At 42.7% G+C, this 18627-nt stretch overlaps 1 protein-coding gene across 5 annotated transcripts in view; it reads right to left on the reverse strand.

Moving 5' to 3' along the window:
- PPP4R4 (protein phosphatase 4 regulatory subunit 4) overlaps nucleotides 1–18627 on the reverse strand; it is an 82127-nt gene that overhangs the window by 3906 nt on the left and 59594 nt on the right. For 2 of the 5 annotated variants that reach the window (XM_058655274.1, XM_058655272.1), the window contains exons 16-23: nucleotides 13271–13418; nucleotides 9510–9654; nucleotides 7043–7084; nucleotides 6872–6946; nucleotides 3165–3234; nucleotides 2607–2693; nucleotides 2243–2336; nucleotides 1114–1184 (exon numbers count right to left, since the gene is read on the reverse strand). In XM_058655274.1, the coding sequence (XP_058511257.1) occupies nucleotides 1114–1184; nucleotides 2243–2336; nucleotides 2607–2693; nucleotides 3165–3234; nucleotides 6872–6946; nucleotides 7043–7084; nucleotides 9510–9654; nucleotides 13271–13418 (732 nt within the window). Of the gene's footprint in view, nucleotides 1–1113; nucleotides 1185–2242; nucleotides 2337–2606; nucleotides 2694–3164; nucleotides 3235–3368; nucleotides 3572–6871; nucleotides 6947–7042; nucleotides 7085–9509; nucleotides 9655–13270; nucleotides 13419–18627 lie in introns of those variants that run through there. The other 3 variants (XM_058655275.1, XM_058655276.1, XM_058655277.1) reach the window with 3 other exon arrangements.

Consider the following 18627-nt stretch of genomic DNA (forward strand, 5'->3'; position numbering starts at 1 on the left):
TTTTTGTATTTTTGCCCTAACTACATCTTGACTCTGGTTCAGCAACTTTGTTGCTGTCTCACTATGCTTTATCTTGTCATGTTAGATGTCTCATAATAATCAGTCTGCTTTGTAGAGCTACTGTACATACTGTATGTGGATGGCAGTGATTTCATTTTAGAAAGATTACTTTGGAAAATAATTTTGGAAATTTGGAAAAAGATTATTTTCAAAATCCTGTTTACAGTATGGCCAAATATACAAATGTGTTTTTTGATAATAATAAGAAGAACAAAGTAATTAATAATAAGAGGATAGCAATTCTCAAAATGTAACCTAACAAAGGAAAAAGTAACTAAGCTTTTGAAATATTCAGCTCTTTTATCAGATTCCTTTATACATATTTTTAACTTACCATTAATCAATACTATCATTCTCACCGAATATTCCCAAAGCAGAAAGTTAAAAATAGAGCCACTGGTAAATTTTTTTAGCAACATTCCTAGTAAAGTTGTCTGTTCTATTCAGTAGGAGAACCTGGCCTGCGGGTGAGTCCTCCCTGCTACCTGATTGTGGAAATTAAGTCCTGCCACAGGGGGCTACTTCCCCTAGCTGCATGCCAGCAATTGTGTCCTGCCAGAGGCTGGCCACACCCACTGGCTGCTCCCCACCTGTGGCCCTGGACCCCTCCACAGCACACATGAGTAACTGTAACAGCCTGGCCAGGGACAAAGACCCGCAGGACAAAGCTTATTTACTTTGTCACTTCACAGCTTGCTGGCCCCTGGAACAAACCTTCCGATATGTAACACCAAACCCCTGCTGTTTTTCACATTCTTAAACCTTAACGGTAAAAACTTTCTGTTACTCAACAGGCCCTCAGACTATGAAAAACCCGTCCCATCATTTTGTCTTTTAGCTCTTTCCAAATGATTAAATTCTGGTTGTTAACACAGTGAAGACAAAGCAGTATCATCAAACATTTTCTCAAAAGCTAAAAAAAGTGTAATTTCACAGAGATTTGACAAATTTGGTGGGGAGGGAACCACTGATTCTATGAGTAAATAGGCCATTTTTATAAAATCTTATTTTATTAAGTTCAGTGACTTTTGTTTGTTTTGTTTTGTTACTTACCAGTTAAGGAAAGTATAGCAGTTTTTGCTAGCCCTGAGGCAGAAGGTGTGTAAGCTGCTGGAGAACTCTTACTGGAAGAGAACACAACTTAGATGAACACCAAGAACAAGCTCCTCTGGATGCTGCCCGTCTGGCACCTGTACCCTCTGGATGCTGCCCATCTAGCACCTGGTACCCTCTGGATGCTGCCCGTCTGGCACCTGGCACATGAGTCTCGGTAAAGCCTTCTTCCCCGTCTGGAGAACATGCCCACTCCCTTTCTCCTCCCTTGTCTGTTCACGCCATGCCTCAGGACACTTCATGTGTCTAAAACGTAAAAGCGTTTCCTAGAATTTTCATGTCATCAGAATTACGGTTTTTCCTTCGATGCTCAGCAGATCTTCATTGTCGGGAGAATTCTGCTGTGCCCACTTGGCCATGTGACTGTGCGAGGGGCAGCTTTGCCCCATGGGACCAGCACAGTAGCTGCCCACATCCCCTGAGCACGGGCACGTTCACCTGGCAGCGAGGCAGTGTTGGACCCGTGGCCCTCCCCACAGGATGACACGTGGACTCTGTGAGACAGTGTAGACACTGTGCTTCCAAGAATGCCAGGCCACCAATTGTTACGCAAACCAGATTTCTTTTAAAAAAAAAACCAAAGTTTTACAAGAAAAGAAAATGACAAATTATCACCCTCTCACAAAACTCAACATTAATTCTAAATTTGATAACTATGTAACTATTTCACATAACAAAGTTTGATTGCAAAATTAAAAATGTAGGGCCCGGCGGCGTGGCCTAGCGGCTAAAGTCCTCGCCTTGAAAGCCCCGGGATCCCATATGGGCGCCGGTTCTAATCCCGGCAGCTCCACTTCCCATCCAGCTCCCTGCTTGTGGCCTGGGAAAGCAGTTGAGGACGGCCCAATGCATTGGGACACTGCACCCGCGTGGGAGACCCGGAGGAGGTTCCAGGTTCCCGGCTTCGGATCGGTGCGCATCGGCCCGTTGCGGCTCACTTGGGGAGTGAATCATCGGATGGAAGATCTTCCTCTCTGTCTCTCCTCCTCTGTATATCTGACTGTAATAAAATGAATAAATCTTTAAAAAAAAAAATTAAAAATGTAGTTAAAAAGCTGACAGATCATACCTAGCACACTTGTCTAAGTTGCCATATTTTGCCTGAAAAGCTTGATTATTAAAAGACTGGCTTCGAATCAATTTGGATTTCTTGATTTCTTTGCCTAGAGAAGCAAAAGAAAAAATTAGAACATGTAGTTGTTTGGTTGATCCATCCCCTGTGCTCCCCAACTACCACCATAGTCAGCTCAGCAGAGGCAGGTCTGGGTGCACTGTCTCTTCCTGATGGGAGCTACCTGGCATCTCACCACACGGTCCATTAACAACCCAGAAAAACTCTGGTAAAGGGCCACAGAGACGTCCGTGTAAGACATCTCATCTAACAGAGAGGGCTTTGGCTGGAGTGTTTGCAAGACACGAAAAGAAGCTCTTACTTGTTGATGGGTTGCCAGAAGAAGGTCCAGGCACAGAAACTGGGATGCTCTTGGGCAGATTTGGCATGGGTGTTTTAGTGTCTCTACCTAAAATAAACTCTGTTTTAGGAAGGGTCATTTTCTCTGAGTCCCTATTCATGTGCAAAGAAATCCACAGTAAGGCTGAGAACACCTCTCCCTGCCTCAGCACTCTGCAGATAGCCTTACCCTGCTCCCATATTTCAGCCGCTGCTACACACTGGACTCTCCACCGGCTCCCACTGCCCCACACACTGGCCCCTCCACCGGCTCCCACTGCCCCACACACTGGCCCCTCCACCGGCTCCCACTGCCCTACACACTAAGCTTTCCTTCTGAAAGCTCTGACCCTCCCCATTCCCAACAAGTGTACCACACAATTCTCAAAAACAACCTTGGAAACATAAAAAAAAAGTGAAGCAATTTGAAAATGAAGCAATTTTAAATACCAAATTACAAACTCAGCATAGTCTTTGAGAATACTAAGGGGAAGCATTAATTAATAGAAGTAAGTGGTAAAAGCAGAGGAAAGCTGCTTACGTTTCTTTTCAAAGATTTGATCACTCACAGGCCTTCCATCATTCTGTTGCTTCTCTTTTTCCAACTGTTCCTGTTATTAGAATATCAGCTTAGTATTTAGATTCAGGAAACTGTTCCAATGAGACACTATGCTTAGCTTTAGAAATAAATACAAGCACAGTTCACAAAAAATGTCTAAAGAAAGTATGCCTTTCCCCAGCAGCGTCCACAGAATTCAGACTGGGTTCAGACCTGTGCTCTTTGAAAAGCTGCACGATAGTGCGGGGATGGGTCAGACTTAAAGAATGAATGTGGTATCTTTGTCACAGAGGACCTTTAAGTTCTGTTCATTGATTCTCATCAGAAAAATATTTTGTTGCCACTGGTTATTTTGATTTCTGCTTGGTAAAAGGCAAAATGCTATTTTTCTGTTAAAAGAGAAAACGGTGTATTGGATTTCTGGGTCTTACTGATATAAAATACATAAAAAAGAAATTTGTAAGTGTTTTAACTCGATGAATTTTCCTAAACTAAACCAGCTTAACTATGGTAAAATATAACATCACCAAAATTTGGAGGCCCATTTTCCCTCAGGTTAAAAAAGAAATCAGTGGATAAAATACATTCTGACCAAATCTGCCATAAGTGACATGGACGCAAATGGAGAACATTCTTACAAGAGCTCATGGAAAAAAGAGAAAATTGACAAGGTAGAATTTCCACAAAGACCTGGACTACATAAACGCATAAATTAGAAAATGTTTAGGTGGGCTTAGCAAGGAATCTGTTTTCTCCAGCTTTTCCCCTATTAGCTTCATCCTATTAATTACAGTTATCTTTAAGTCCCTGCTTACTAATTCCTGTAGTAAAATCAGCCTGATTTCTACCTTGTGTTTAGGTCATTCAGTCCTAAAGATGTCTGAGTTCTTCTTCTCACCCCCTTCCAACACTGGCATTGTGAACTCTAACTTCGCCCTAGGATGCACCTTGCCTCTCAGAGGATTTCCACTAGTCTTTTCAATCTCACAGCACATGGATTCTCAGTAGAGGAATAAAGATACACAACATGTAACTGGACCACGTGAAAATCTGAGAAGCAAGAAGTACCACATGGAAGATATAAGTCCCTGGAGAGGCTCAGCAGACAAATGCAGGGGATAGAGAAAGACCTGGAGACACTGAACATGGCACAACAGACATGACTCACTTCAACACAGGTGCTATTGCTTTTTTAAGTTTTCACTTATTTTTCAAAGATATATATTTTTTACTTGAAAGTCAGAGCTGCAAGGAGAGAGAGAGAGAGAATATAAGAGTTCTCCTATCAATGGATCACTCTCCAAATTGTCACAACAGTGGCAGCAGGAGTTGGGCCAATCCAAAGCCAGGAGCCAGGAGCCTCCTCTTGGTCTCCCATGTGGGTGCAGAGGTCTAATACTCTGCGCCATCCTCCACTGCTTTTCCAGGCCATAGCTGGGGGAGCTGGATGAGAAGTGAACATGAACCAGTGCCCATATGGGATGCCAGCACCACAGACTGGAGAATTTGCAAACTATACCACTGCGCCAGCCACAGAGAGGCATAGGCTTTAAAACATTGGCCTGAGGGATAATGACAGAGGATCTAACATGAGTTAAGAGAGAGAAATCAGAACAGGACATGCATTTAAATAGCAATGGCTCAAATCTTTCCAAATTTGGGGGTGAGGTGGGATGAGGAATATTTATAGATTTAATAAAATCAGCAAAGCCACAACAGTACAAACTAGTCAGTCATGCCAACACACATCCAAGTAAATTGCTCAAAGTAAAAGAGAGAAGAAAAAAATCCTGAAGAAAGCCAGAAAAAACCTCCATGTACAAAAGAGCAACACATTCAAATGCCAGCAGATTTTCTACTGGGTTCAACTGCGCAGGAAGAAAAAGCTGCCAGCCCAGAATTTTATATCCAATAAAGATATTCTTCAAGAATGTAGGTAAAAACAAAATATTTTTAGATAAAGGAAAATGAAAAGAATCAGTCACCAGAAAACCCGCACTTGAAAATTTCCTAAGGAGAATTCTTCAGCCTGAAGGGGAAAAGATGTGGCTCTTCCGCAGCGCAGGGAGAGGGCCGAGACTAACAAGCACCGAGTAAAACAGCAACGCTTACTCTACTGCATGCCGCTCAACACACACAGCAAATCAGCAGAAAACACTGAGCGCTGTGTGACACATGTGCAATGCAGGTGGAGCCCATCTGACTACTGTAACACGGAGCAAGGTGTGGAGTGGGGACAGGGACCTACGTCACTGCTAAGGGAGGCGGTACGAGATTAACAATCATTTGAGAGACCGTCAAAAATAATTCCTCAAAAAACTACAAATCGTTATTATAAGAATCAGAAAGAGGTTATTACCTTACATTCAAAAGATAATATGAGGGGCCCGGTGGCATGGCCTAGCGGCTAAAGTCCTCGCCTTGAAAGCCCCGGGATCCCATATGGGCGCCGGTTCTAATCCCGGCAGCTCCACTTCCCATCCAGCTCCCTGCTTGTGGCCTGGGAAAGCAGTCGAGGACGGCCCAAACCTTTGGGACCCTGCACCCGCATGGGAGACCCAGAAGAGGTTCCTGGCTCCTGGCATCGGATCGGCGCGCACCGGCCCGTTGCGGCTCACTTGGGGAGTGAAAACATCAGATGGAAGATCTTCCTCTCTGTCTCTCCTCCTCTCTGTATATCTGGCTTTCCAATAATAATAATAAAATCTTAAAAAAAAAAAATAAAAAGATAATATGAGAATATCACAAACAACTTTAGACCAACATATTTGACAGCTTGGATAGAATGGATATGTCTATTAGGAGGTGACAGATAAACAAGTTATGATATATCCACAATATGAATATTATTCAAAAATAAAAAGGAGTGACCTAATGACATATGTAACAACAGAGATGAGTCTTTAATTATACTGATGGAAAGAAGCATTAAAAAAGACAGAGCTCCTTTATATAAAAAAATAAAGGAAAGATGCAAATCTACAGTGACAGAAACGAGATCAGTGGATGTTGGGCCTGGAGAAGACAATACAGGGAACTTTCAGAAGAGTGAAAATGTTTGATATTTTGATTGTGGTGATGGGTCCATGAATACGTTCCAGTGTCAGAAGCCATCCAATTGAGGTTTGGATGGCAGCACGGTGCTGAGCAAGCCTACAGCCCATACCACGGTGCCTGGGTTTGGGTACTGGCTCTGCTTCTAAATCTTTCTTCCTACTAACGCGCACCTGTGAGGCAGCAAGTGATCCGCGCACCTGATCTGGCCCAAGGTCTTGGATCATTGATACCCCTGTGGCAGACCCAGAGAAAGTTCTAGAACTCTGACTGGCTCGAGCCAACCCTGGCTGTTGAGGACATTTCAGGAGTAAAACAGCTGATGAAACTATCCCTCTCTCTGTCTCTCTCCACCTTTCAAACAGATAAAAATAAATTTAAACTAATTACACTGTACATTTAAAATGTAGTTCATTTTCTATTAATTTTACTTTAGCATATCAGGTTTTTTTCAGTGATGTTTTCAAACGCAGTTTTTATTCTTGTTCATATCAAATTGCAGAAATCAGTACTCTTTAGTCATTTAAGAAGAAATACAGGGATGCAGACTTGTAAAGGGTTTTAAGTTTAACAGCAGAGCACAGCTACTTGTGGTCAGAAAAAAGAATTTGTGTGTGCATGTGAAAGCAACATACCATTTCCAAAAGAAGTAGTTCTTCTCTTTCTTTCTCTTGGTCCAACAAATCTTTTTCATAAAACTTTTTTTGAAACTGTTTAAAATTTAGAACAAAAGTTGTGACATATTAATGATGAGTTTCTGCCAACTTTTAAGTACCTCTTCAATGCCAGGTAGAGAGTCTACTCACAGCATCCATAGACATTTCCATTCTGTCCAATTCTAAGACGGTCTACAAAGAAAAATGTTTCCATCACTCAATCAAATCAGCCAGTAATTGCTAAAGGAGATACTTTTCCAGAGGGAAGTGCAAGGAAGACTACATCAGACAACTCTCCGGCTTTGCCCCATGGTAGATTACACTGGTGCTCAACCTCTACAGATCAGCACCAGGATCCATTTTAACTTCCTAGGCGTGAAAGCAGCAAGCCCAGAAATAACGGCAAATATGTGACACACGTAATTTAACTCCCAATAATCTCAGTGCCAATATTTCTGACTTTTTAAAATTTTCAATTTTAAAATTCTTAATTTAACAATACAAATGGAGCAAGCTATGATTTGGCTTAAAATCCAGCTGTGCTAAAATCCCACTTTATTCTCCTGCACTGTCCTTTTACAGTAACAGCTTCTTCCATCTTGACATGTTGGCTCCACCCCTTCTCTGCACCCTCCCTTCGAAGTAACAGTAAGGTCTATGAAAAATGTATAATGTATGCCATGAAATATTCTCTTTAAAAAATCACTTTTCATATTGAAAAACTGATTAGGTCAGCTATTCTATTTTTTAAAGATTTTGTTCACTTGAAAGACAGAACTGCAGAGAGAGGGAGAAAGAGAGAGACAGACAGATCTTCCACTCACTGTGCACTCCCCGGACAGTTCAAGAGCCAGGACTGGACCAAGCCAAAGCCAGGAGTCAGACGCCTCATCCAGGTCTCCCACGTGAGCGCAAGGGCCAAGCACTTGGTCCATTCTCTGCTTCTTTTTCATGCACATTAGCAGGGAGGTAAATAAGAAGTGAGACTCAAACCTGCACCAACATGGCATCACAAGGCAGCAGCTTAATGTGCTATACCACACAATGCTCACACCAGCTGTTCCATTTTAATCTGAGATTTGTACAGCTTCCTCATGAGTCCCTGTACTGACACCTCAGTTTGGTAATCATACTACAGAATTCTTACGGGACACATGGACATCATTATGGGAAACATACTTGAGAGCTGTACTCCAGAGCCTGGTGTGATGACTCAATGGCTAAATCCTCACTTTACAAGTGCTGGCATCCCATATGGGTGCCAGTTCATGCCCTGGCAGTTCCACTTTCCATCCAGATCCCTGCTTGTGGTCTGGGAAAACAGCAGAGCATGGCCCAAGGCCTTGGCACCCTGCACTTGCGTTGGAGACCCTGAAGAAGCTCCTGGCTCCTGGCTTTGGATTGTCTGAGCTCCAGCCATTGCAGCCATTTGGGAAGTGAACCAGCACAGCAGATGAAAGATCTTTGTCTCTCCTTGGTGTAAATCAGACCTTTACTTTCCAGTAAAAGCAAATAGATACTTTTTTTTAAAAAAAGCTATACTCCACAATATCCCATTGCAGATTAACAATCCAATAATTTAATTGTATCGTGTTAGATCTATTTATTGTGCTAGTCTGTATTATATCTTGAATTAACAAATTGTCTTTAGAAAAGCAAATAAGCTTGTGATTATTATCTTAACAACTAAACTATTACCTAAATTTCTTATTTAAAAACAATAACAGAAATATTTGATAAAAACAATTGTATGTGAGTGATGGGATGTGGCAGGGGCGGGGTGGTGTTTAGATTCAAACGGATGTCCAGCACTGAGCATTTCTGGATATTTCATCCATGAAAGAGGAATTCATATTTCAGGAAAATAAAATCATACTAATTAGTACCAAGTTATCAAGTCAATTAAATTTTTTTTCAGGGCATATGACAATGATCTGTAGGGAAAAAAATTAATGCTAATTTATATAACATAATTAATCTCTCACTAGAAGTAAATGTTCAAAGACTATTCTGAAATTCAGATATTTACAAAAGTGATCACTTTTAAGTGACCTGCTCTTATAAAAATATTAATTATAGCTCCACTGTAGCAGCTTTTGAAGGCTATAAAGCATATTAAGATTTGATCTCACGAACCCAAATTTTTACTGTTTTCAGTTTTCCATGATTCCCAAAAAGTCATATAACATCTCATGCTAAAACAAAACAAAACCATAAAGCACAATGTCATATCACTATAGAAGACTGTGCTCTGGGCTAGGAAAGAGATCTTTACCCCAGTTCAGACTCTGCTCCATGATGAGCCCCCTAAGAGCTGTATTACTAGGCCCTGCAGCAAAGCTTTCCTGGGGTGCAGTGACCTGTGAACAGAGCCTGGTGAACACAGCCCGAAGATCATTACAGAACACTTCCCACCCCATGCCAGCTAGTCCTGGTGGGCATTAGACTTGGACCAGTAACACCTTAGGGTCCTTTGAAAGCAGCTTCCACATCCACTCATATACTGGTACAGCTCCAGCAAGCACTGCCCCACACTGCTGTCCCTCGGCTGAGGCAGGAAAGCAAGGATGAATCCCATCTCGCAAGCAATGAGGCTCCATGGCAATGGGCTACTTACCCGCTTCACAATAGCCAGGACATCTTTGTCTTTCTCTTGACACAGGAGCTTCCTCACACACATTTCTAGCTGCTGAAGGAGATGCTTGTCTGCAGGGATCTTCAGAGTAGATTTCACTTTGGGCAACAGGTAGCAAAGCTTCATTCTATAACAAATCATTAACTTTTGAGTAAATTCAATAACTATGAACAATGGTAACAAAAAGCTAAAAAAAAAAAAAAAAGTTTTAGGTAGCCTTCAAGTTCATTTACTCCCATTACAGATATTTCTGGAATGCCTATGATGTGTCAAGCTGCCACCACAGGGAATCCTCTCTGCACAGGGAGCTCATGCTCTTTCATGGGACCAGGGACTTGAGCATAAGTAAGTAAAATGTCACCATGTGGGGGCAAGCGCTGTGGGGAGGAAGATGAGAGAGTGCTAGAGGAGAAGGATTCAACCATTTCAAAGTAGGTGGTCAGAGAGGGCCAATGAAGGTTCCACCAAGTCAGCCTTGAAGTGGCAACCCAAAGACAGGAAACGAGTAGTGTGGATACCAGGAAAGGAAGAGCATAGGCAGAGGGGGTTTGCCTCCAGTGACACCTCGCCTGCGATGGACTGCTGTCTGCACAGTCCTAAGCACAGTTAGCACACGGTGCTGCACTGGCAGATGCCTAGCCTGGACAGTGAGAACTGAGACAAACTGGGGTACAACGGTCTCAGAGCCTTTCTAATCCCCAAAATTCATGGTGTGATATCCAGTTAATCTTCACTGGATTTCTCTGTGTAGCTACTCAGATGGATCAGAGTAGAAATGACTTCATCTTCTTCTAGTTACTTCTGTCAACTACTCAGCAAGTGATGATCCACCACACTAGAAGTATCTCAACAGCAGCAGCGGGAAGCCACACTAGCTCACCGCCTCACCAACTACTCCGACTTAAAAATATCAAAGTGTTTTACATATTGCCTGCCACTCATGCCAGTCATCTAGAAAAGATGAACATATGCTACATGTACAAACAACTAGATATGGCTAACATGGGAAGACGGCAGGGAGCGCTAGAAGGTTGCCAAAGAAAGGCATTAGCCAACTCAATCTAACTGTTGCAGATCTGACTTCAAGTTCAGAATGGAGTCATCAAGCTTCAAACACAAACTAACAGCTGGGGGTTTAGAATTCCCACTACCAAAGGTATAAGTATTAGTACACATGTACTTAATGCTATTGAACTACACATCTAAAAAGCACTAAAACATTAAATTTTATGTTAAAATTATTTTACAATTTAAAAAAAGGAAACAATATGCTTGTTTGGAGGAAAAGAAAGGCAATACATATATATATTTTTTTAATTTCTAAGCAATTTATTTTATAAATCATACACACAACTAGAAAAGAGAAACTGGAAAGCTTCCAACATGAATAAATAAGGAAAGAGAAATATTAATTATCCCGATTTGAACAGTATACATTAAATACAGGTAATAAGTTATACTATACTTCATAAACATGTATAATTATTATGTGGCAATTTTTTAAAATACTATTTACTAAGAATTTCAAAGCAACTATAAATGTTTCACCTGATTTTTTTAATTGATTAAGAAACATTTTAAAAGAAGTTACTATAGAGGATATAGAAGACCCACCTGCCAGGTAGCCACGGTGGGAAGACCCAAGTCGGGCCTGGCCTGGGAACTTCTGACCAGCCTGCCTTGGCACCTGGGCCACACCCTCAGACTGCCCAGTGGCAAAGCTCTGCGGACTTGGGGACGTGGGCTTACAGGGGGCCTGAGAGATGGCACAAGTGGGTGTGAGCAGGGACCTGAGGGTTCATGTCCGGGTAAGGAATGACTGTTGAGGAACTTCCATGGACAGGGTCACTGTACCTGCAGGTAAGCAAGGGGGCTGAGACTGAGCAAGTAGGAGGGGAGAACGGGAAGACATTTAAGGGTCAGATCAAATACCAGCACATGTGGGAGACCTGAGCCGGGGTAGTTAGCATCAACCATCATCAAATACCACTCACTGGCACACACTAAAGCTAGGGCTGGGGGGGCTTACCTGACAAGACCACATCACAGCACTCACCAGTAAGAGTCGGAACAGAGGGCATGCTAGACTGGGCCGTGACACTAACCAGCACATGAGATAATCAGGTCTGGGGGAAGAATCTTGGGGGGTGGTATGTGGATCCACCCCTATGGAATTCAATCTCTACTGATATACACAAGATCTATGGCTGGGAACAGATCTTGTTGGGGAGCTAAGAGGATGTCCCAGCTGGATTGTGGTTCCCATGGGGAGTGCGAGAGCTGGAATGAGGCCAGCAGGCTGGGCTGGACATGGCTGCAGTCTCCCTTGGTATGGGTGTGGACTGGGTCTGGGAAGCACCAGACTGACCTAGACTAGCACCCACTGGTACTTGTGAGAGACAGGTTGGGTGTAGAACAGACTGGGCTGGGTCTTGGCTCCCACTGAACCAAGTGAGAGTGTCTGGGTGCAGACCAGGTATGGCTGGGTTGTTAACACCCAACAGTAAGAAATGGTTGGGCAAAGCCACTGGCTACTGGCTACTGTTCCTGCCAGAACAAGAGGTGGACAGTCAACCTGGGCCAAGGACCCTCTGGTGTATGCAAGATCTGCTACTGGGAGGAGATCTGATAGAGGAGCTTAGAGAATTCCTTTGTCCGGCACAGTCCCTGCAGGTGAGCTCAAGAATCAAGGCAAGGAGCAGCCCAGACTAGGCCAGGTTACAGAATCCATTGGTTTTCATGTGGATAAGGTCTGGGGGCGGGCCAGGCTGAACCAGTTCTTAATACCCACAGGCAGATCTGAAAACCAGGATGGGGTGGTAGGAGGGGCTGGGTGGGGCTGCAACACCAGTTCGCATTAGTGCCAAAACTGGAGGCCAACTGGGTTGGGCTGCGCTAGGCTGCAGCACCCACCAGCAGGAGCTGGGAACAGGGGCAGGCTGGACCAAGCCAGGCCACAGCACTCTCTGGTGAATGCCAGGGTGAGGCGAGCTATGCCAATCAGCGGACAGTGGGTGCCAGGTTCATAAACCCCAGGGGCAGGGCTGCCTGACTGTGGTCCTTGGGCCTGCCTGTGTGGTGGGTGCCAGGTTCATGGGTTATGGGTCTGGTGGGTCCCAGGTGACCTGGCTCGGGCCCTTAGGCCCACCTATGAGAACCAGTCCCCTCAGTGGAAAAAATGGAGCAGTGGGTGTCAGGCCCTGATGTACATGGAGGTTATGGCAGCCTACTGGGGCCTGCAGAGCACATCTGGTACCACAGCAGAGGAAGTAGAACAGAACAAGTTGGACAACTGCCCCAGCAAAACATTGACAGCAAATATCTGGGCAAATGGACACTCTAAGGTCAACTATGTCAGGGAACAGATATTGGCAGGGTTTCCTTATCCTTGGATCGGCCAAGATTGACAGCTTTTCAGAACCATCAAAACCACCAGGGCAAAACACTTGCAGCATGCACCACATCAGGACCCTGGGTTGATACTGGGTGGCTGTTCCCCATTCCAGGGTACTTGGCAGTTGGGAGGCTGGGTATGGCTTCTCCCCTTATCTCCCCCCTTCCTCCAGAAACAGGAAGGCGAAATAGAAAAGTTGAAAACAATGATTACACCCACTTTACCCTAACCTTTGATCTGTCCCACCCTGATTAACTGTGTAAACATCATCTAAAATAAAGCCAAAAAATTTTTATAAAAGAAGATATATAAGAAATGGTTTCAAGTGTTTATTTAGACCAATACATACCTCACATTTGCTACTGGATCATGTGTCAGTTCAATAGCAGGTAGAAAGAAATATTTACAGAAAAATGATTTGGAAAAGATCTCTATAATAAATTCACAGGTGTCCAAAAATCGAAGTCTATTCCAATAACTTTTTCCTTGACCCAGTTCTAGAAACAATTACAAAAATTATCAAGTTAAATTTTCCTACATGAAACTACATGTGAGAAAATTAAATATACAAAGTCAATGGCAAGTTTCTTTATATGAACATAAATAAAAGAAAAAAGAATATGATACTCCAGTTGGCAACTCCAAAATGATTAGCATCTTTTAAAAAACAACAAAAAGTTTTAGTAACATCTGTTGGTTCCATATAAATTTATTAACTATTGAATGGCTATACCTTGTACTTTCAGTAATTCACTATATATGGTAAGTGCTTAACACGTAAAATCTCATTTAATGGTAAAAGGCAATCTAAGCAAATAGACACATTTATCCCTCCTAAGAGAGAAGCCTGGGATTCTAGGGTGGGAGCCAAGAGGCTGGCAAAGCACAGAGACAGAATTCAAAGGCAGAGATGCATCACTCCAAAACAGCTTAATCAATTTGTAGTGGACAAAGTCATAAGCAAACAGTATTATGACAATATTTCACTAAATACTTGAAGGATAATTTTCTCCTTTTCATATAAGCAATCAAAAGCAAACTTCTTAATATTTTAAACCACACAGAATCTTTTTCCAATACAAAACTTATTCTGAATGTGAGGTCCTACCATCAGAAAATGAAAAACTCAGAGTAGCTTACAAAAAGCAATACAGTTAAGTCTAGTGAACATAATTTTTCTTCAATGGATTTTTTAAAGCACTCTGATTTTTTGAAAGTGGCAATCCAAACTTAAAAGGCTAAATTCCAGTAACAAGAAAATCTGATTATCTGCTATGCTGGGTAACAGAGTCCAGTGAAAAGTTACATTCAAAAAGTTGTATTCAAAACAACTGTGTAAAATTAACAAATTTACTAAGTACAAGGTTCTTCAAAAGTTAGTGGAAAATGGAATTAAAAGACAACGTGCATCTTCCACAAAGTTTTTGAAGTTTACAGTATGCCACTACTTCTGAAATTAAACCTTAATTTGTTATGAATCACGTTTTTGCCTTCCTGCTCCTGCAGAGCTTGGGAAGGCCTGCTGAGGAGTCCTAGACAACATTTCTGGCTGCCATCCTGGGAGAGAACTCACAAATGGGAGTATTTTTTCTTTCTTTCTGTTTCTCAAATAAATAAACAATTCAAAATAAGAAAAAATGCTTGGGGTGGTGTGTCTGCCTATGATGCCAGAATAGATCTCTCTAAATAAATAAATCTGCCTCTCTGATAAAAATACATAAATTTTAAAATCAAGACAATACCAATATCCATATAAGCACTTCATATTTGGGAACTGAGCAGTAACCCTGTTTTCTTAATAGGACTTAAGACACTAAATGGTGGTAAAATAAACGAATGTATGATGTTTAATAACGTTTTTAGAATCCTAAAAAAAAAAGTTTCGAATGACACTAGTATATCCTTTTCACAAACAAAAAGGTTATGTTAAACCAGCAAGGAATTGAAGGTAACCTGGGACTTAGTTTAAGAAAAAAACATTTCCATTATACTATTGGGTGAATAATGAGTATCTGAGTTAAATTTACATACTTATTTATAAAGGTTATCTTATTAAAAGCAATAATCTTTAATTTGTATACTTGCCATTAAACAAAAAAGTACTCACTAATGAAGTTTCTCTTGAGGGTAAACTGTATGTCTCAAAGATTCTTTAACCTATTTGGGCAGCTTATTTTAAAAACAAAAGTACCCTATTGGATTCCTTTGGCCCAACTCTGTGAGAGGAGCAGAGACTATGGACGACAGGAGTATCAGGAAATGAACTTTTCCAGTGCAGAAGAGTAGGAAGTGGCCATGATGCCTTTGGATAGAATTAACTCTGGACAAAATTGGTTTCTTTCATTTCCACAGTGCAGAGTAGGAGACTGATTTATTAATGTTATGTTGCAATTACATCTTTTCATTGCTCCCCAACTTACTTCCCTGAATCACAGACAATGTAAATATTTTTGAAATAATGGCCATGCTTCATGATAAGTCCCATGGAAAACAAAGATGTTAATCTTGTATTCTGCTGGAAAAAAAAAAAAAACTACTTCCTTTCGAAGTGCAGTTACCCTCAAAACTGTTTACAGTTGTGTTCCTTTTGGGTGATAAAACAATGTTTTCATACTCTGGGAGGCCAAATCCTACCCTGTGGTTTATATGCATAATCACCTCTCATTTGATCCAGGCAATAAAGGCACAAAATATCAACCTCGGGTCTTAGAGAAACACTCACTACTACCTCCATCCATCCGTGAGTCCTCTCCTTGTCTGAAGTTAGATAAATACCTAGCTGGTCAGCACTCACATTCCTTGCCAGGGGGCTTGAAATGTTTAATATAGAAATAACTTTAGGTTGGAGATAAAGAACTAAAGCACATGCTACAACAACCAGGAAAATATTTTTAAGAAAGATTGGATTTTCTTACCTATAGAGAATTGAAGTCATTCAACGTAAAAAAAAATCATTTTGTGATGATATTTATCACTAGTTCAGATGAGTGGTTAAGGGAGGGGGCCTCCTTGTCATTTTCATTATAACTCAATTCCCTTTTACTTGATCCTTTAGTTGAGTCATAAATTTATAATAATTTATGAATTATCACAGTAAGCCAACACTAGAAACTATCCACCTTCTGACACCCTGTCAAATATCAAATAATGGTAAGATGGAAAAAATAACTTATTTTAAAATGGGTTATAACTTTTAAAATTCTAAATTTATTTAACTTTCTAAAACATAAAAATAAATATATAGATGAGGGCGAACCGGGAGCTGGACTAAACTAGCTCCGTTCTGCCGCCACGGTGGCAGGACCAATCAGGGCGGATTCCTTTCTTAGGGCTGGGACGGACTGAACCACTCTGCAGGTTGGCAGCTGCGCGGTGGCATCTTGGCTAAGCGGGATCCGGCTAAGGGCTCTAGCCAAAAACACCCCGCAAGGAGGTGGAAGCTCTGCCTGCTGGCCGCCTGGCGGCGAGCTCTGGGTTTTTTTAAATTGTAAAAGCTGCTCAGGGAGTCTCATGAATTAGACCAACTTTTGTATAGGTGAAACATGAATTCAAGGCGATTACCAGTGATGGGGCATGTAACTTTGTGCTTACACCGGCAAGTCTACTTAAGTCAGGGATGCTGGGCCACAGTGTCTTGGGCAGAGGCCAGGACAAGTGTGGGAATGAGATAAGCTGAGTCAGAGCAGCCACTGTCAGATGCAGGATCTGCAGTTAGGAACAGGCCAATTTGGGGAGCTGGGGGGACACCCTAAATGGGATGAGGTTCCCACTAAGGAGCAAGTGTGCTGGAATGGGGGCTGCGTTCTGGCTAGGCAACAGTTGTACTCTCCCGTGGCACTAGTGTGGCTGGGATTGGTTGCGCCAGGCCGGGCCAAACACCAACACCAACTGGTGTCCTGGGGAACCAGGGTAGACGTGGGACTGACTAGGCAAGGTCTCAATCCCCTACTGAGCCATCTGTGAGCTATACATGGGTATGGACGAGCCATGGCCAGGCCAATACGTCCAACAAGAACCAGAACGGGGTGAAAGCCAGCCAGAAAAACCACTGTCCCTGCTAGGACAGAAGGTGAACTGAGTAGGGCTGGCTCATGGACCCCCTGGTTTGTGCAAAAGAAGCACAAGAAGCAGGATAGGAAACTGCCCAGAATAGGCCATGGAAAGTTTCCCACCGACATACATTTGGCATGGGTCAGGGGTGGACCAGGCTGAAACGGTTCATGTCATCCACTGGCAAACCCAGGCGCCAGAACAGAGTGTGGGTCGGGCCGGGTTTGGTTGCGACAAGAACTACACAAGACAGCAAGCCAAGGTGAGGTTACCTGTACTAGATTTGAATGCAGCACCCAACCAGCACATGTGAGAACCAGGAAGGGAGAGGGCTGGTCCCCTCGCCGGATAGCTACTCCCACTAGATAGCATGGGCAGGGATGGCGACAGACCAGACTAGGGAAGTGGTGGGTTCCCCCCTCTTGGGTCACTACTCCCACGAGAGGACATCAGAACTAGGGCAAAGGCTGGGGTGGCTAGATGGAGAGGCACTCAGCAACATCCGTGAGGGCTAGATGGTTGAGTTGGTTAGAAGGAACTAAGCTTTAATACCCATTCCATTGATAGGTATAGGAGCCAAATGGGAGGCGGGACAGACTGGACTAGTCGGCTATGCACATTGGCAGGCCAGGGTGGGAGGTGTGGCTGGAGGGGGTTATTGTGGGTCGCCCCCACTGGGCTGCAGCTCCCACTAGTTGATAAAAGGGTCGAGTACGTGCTGGGCAGAATCAGGTTGGACTACAACACCCATTGGTTCCAGTGCAAGTCGGGACTGAGAACAGAACCAACCCAGCAACTGCAACCACCAGCTGATCGTGGAGATGGACTGTGCCAGGCCCTGTGCTTACTAGAACATACGGGAATCTGATCTGGGAATACCTCAAAGTTTCTTTGAAGATCTCCCCAACCGAACTGCTGGACTCAGAACCCTAGCCAAGAAAAGACAGAGGACAGAACAAGTCAATCAACCACCTCAACTATATGTTGGCAGCGAAATACTGGGCGGATAAAGACTTTATGATGGACTATGACAATCAATGGATTCTTCAATGACCTCATTGAGCTGGAAGTGGCGAGATTGGCAGCGATTCACAACTGGAGAACTATTACAACCACTTGAGCAGGTATCTCAGAGCATGCCCCAAATCCGGGACTTTGGGCGGGTGGGAAACTGGGTGGGGCTTCTCCCTCAATATCCCCCTTTACCTCAGATACATGAAGGAAACAATATGGACATGAAAATCTTACCCACGTCCCTCTAGCCCCTAAACCTTTACACCGTACTTAATTATGTAAGATTGTTAACAATAAAAAATAAATAAATATATAACTGAATCATTCATTGGACTGTTTCCAAATCTTCCCTCACATTTCTTAAGGGGTAGTTTTCCTCTATTTATTTTCTTTAAAGCAACAGTTTCCAACCTGTGACGTTGAAGATAGACTCACAAAACCAACACAGCAGCAGAGGTATGAAGCAACTTTCCCAAAAGTTGCTTGGGATGTGTATGTAAGCTGTGAGTTTTATTGAATTTGTAGGATACAAGTTTTGTTTTTAAATTGCATTTCCAACTGTTTCACAAAAATGTTTTTCAAATAGAGCAAAATATTCCAGGATAAAGGCTGTGTCAGTTGTACTTGACACATTAAATGCAC

The sequence above is a fragment of the Ochotona princeps genome, chromosome 26 (assembly GCF_030435755.1).
Source record: "Ochotona princeps isolate mOchPri1 chromosome 26, mOchPri1.hap1, whole genome shotgun sequence".
Classification (NCBI taxonomy): domain Eukaryota; kingdom Metazoa; phylum Chordata; class Mammalia; order Lagomorpha; family Ochotonidae; genus Ochotona; species Ochotona princeps.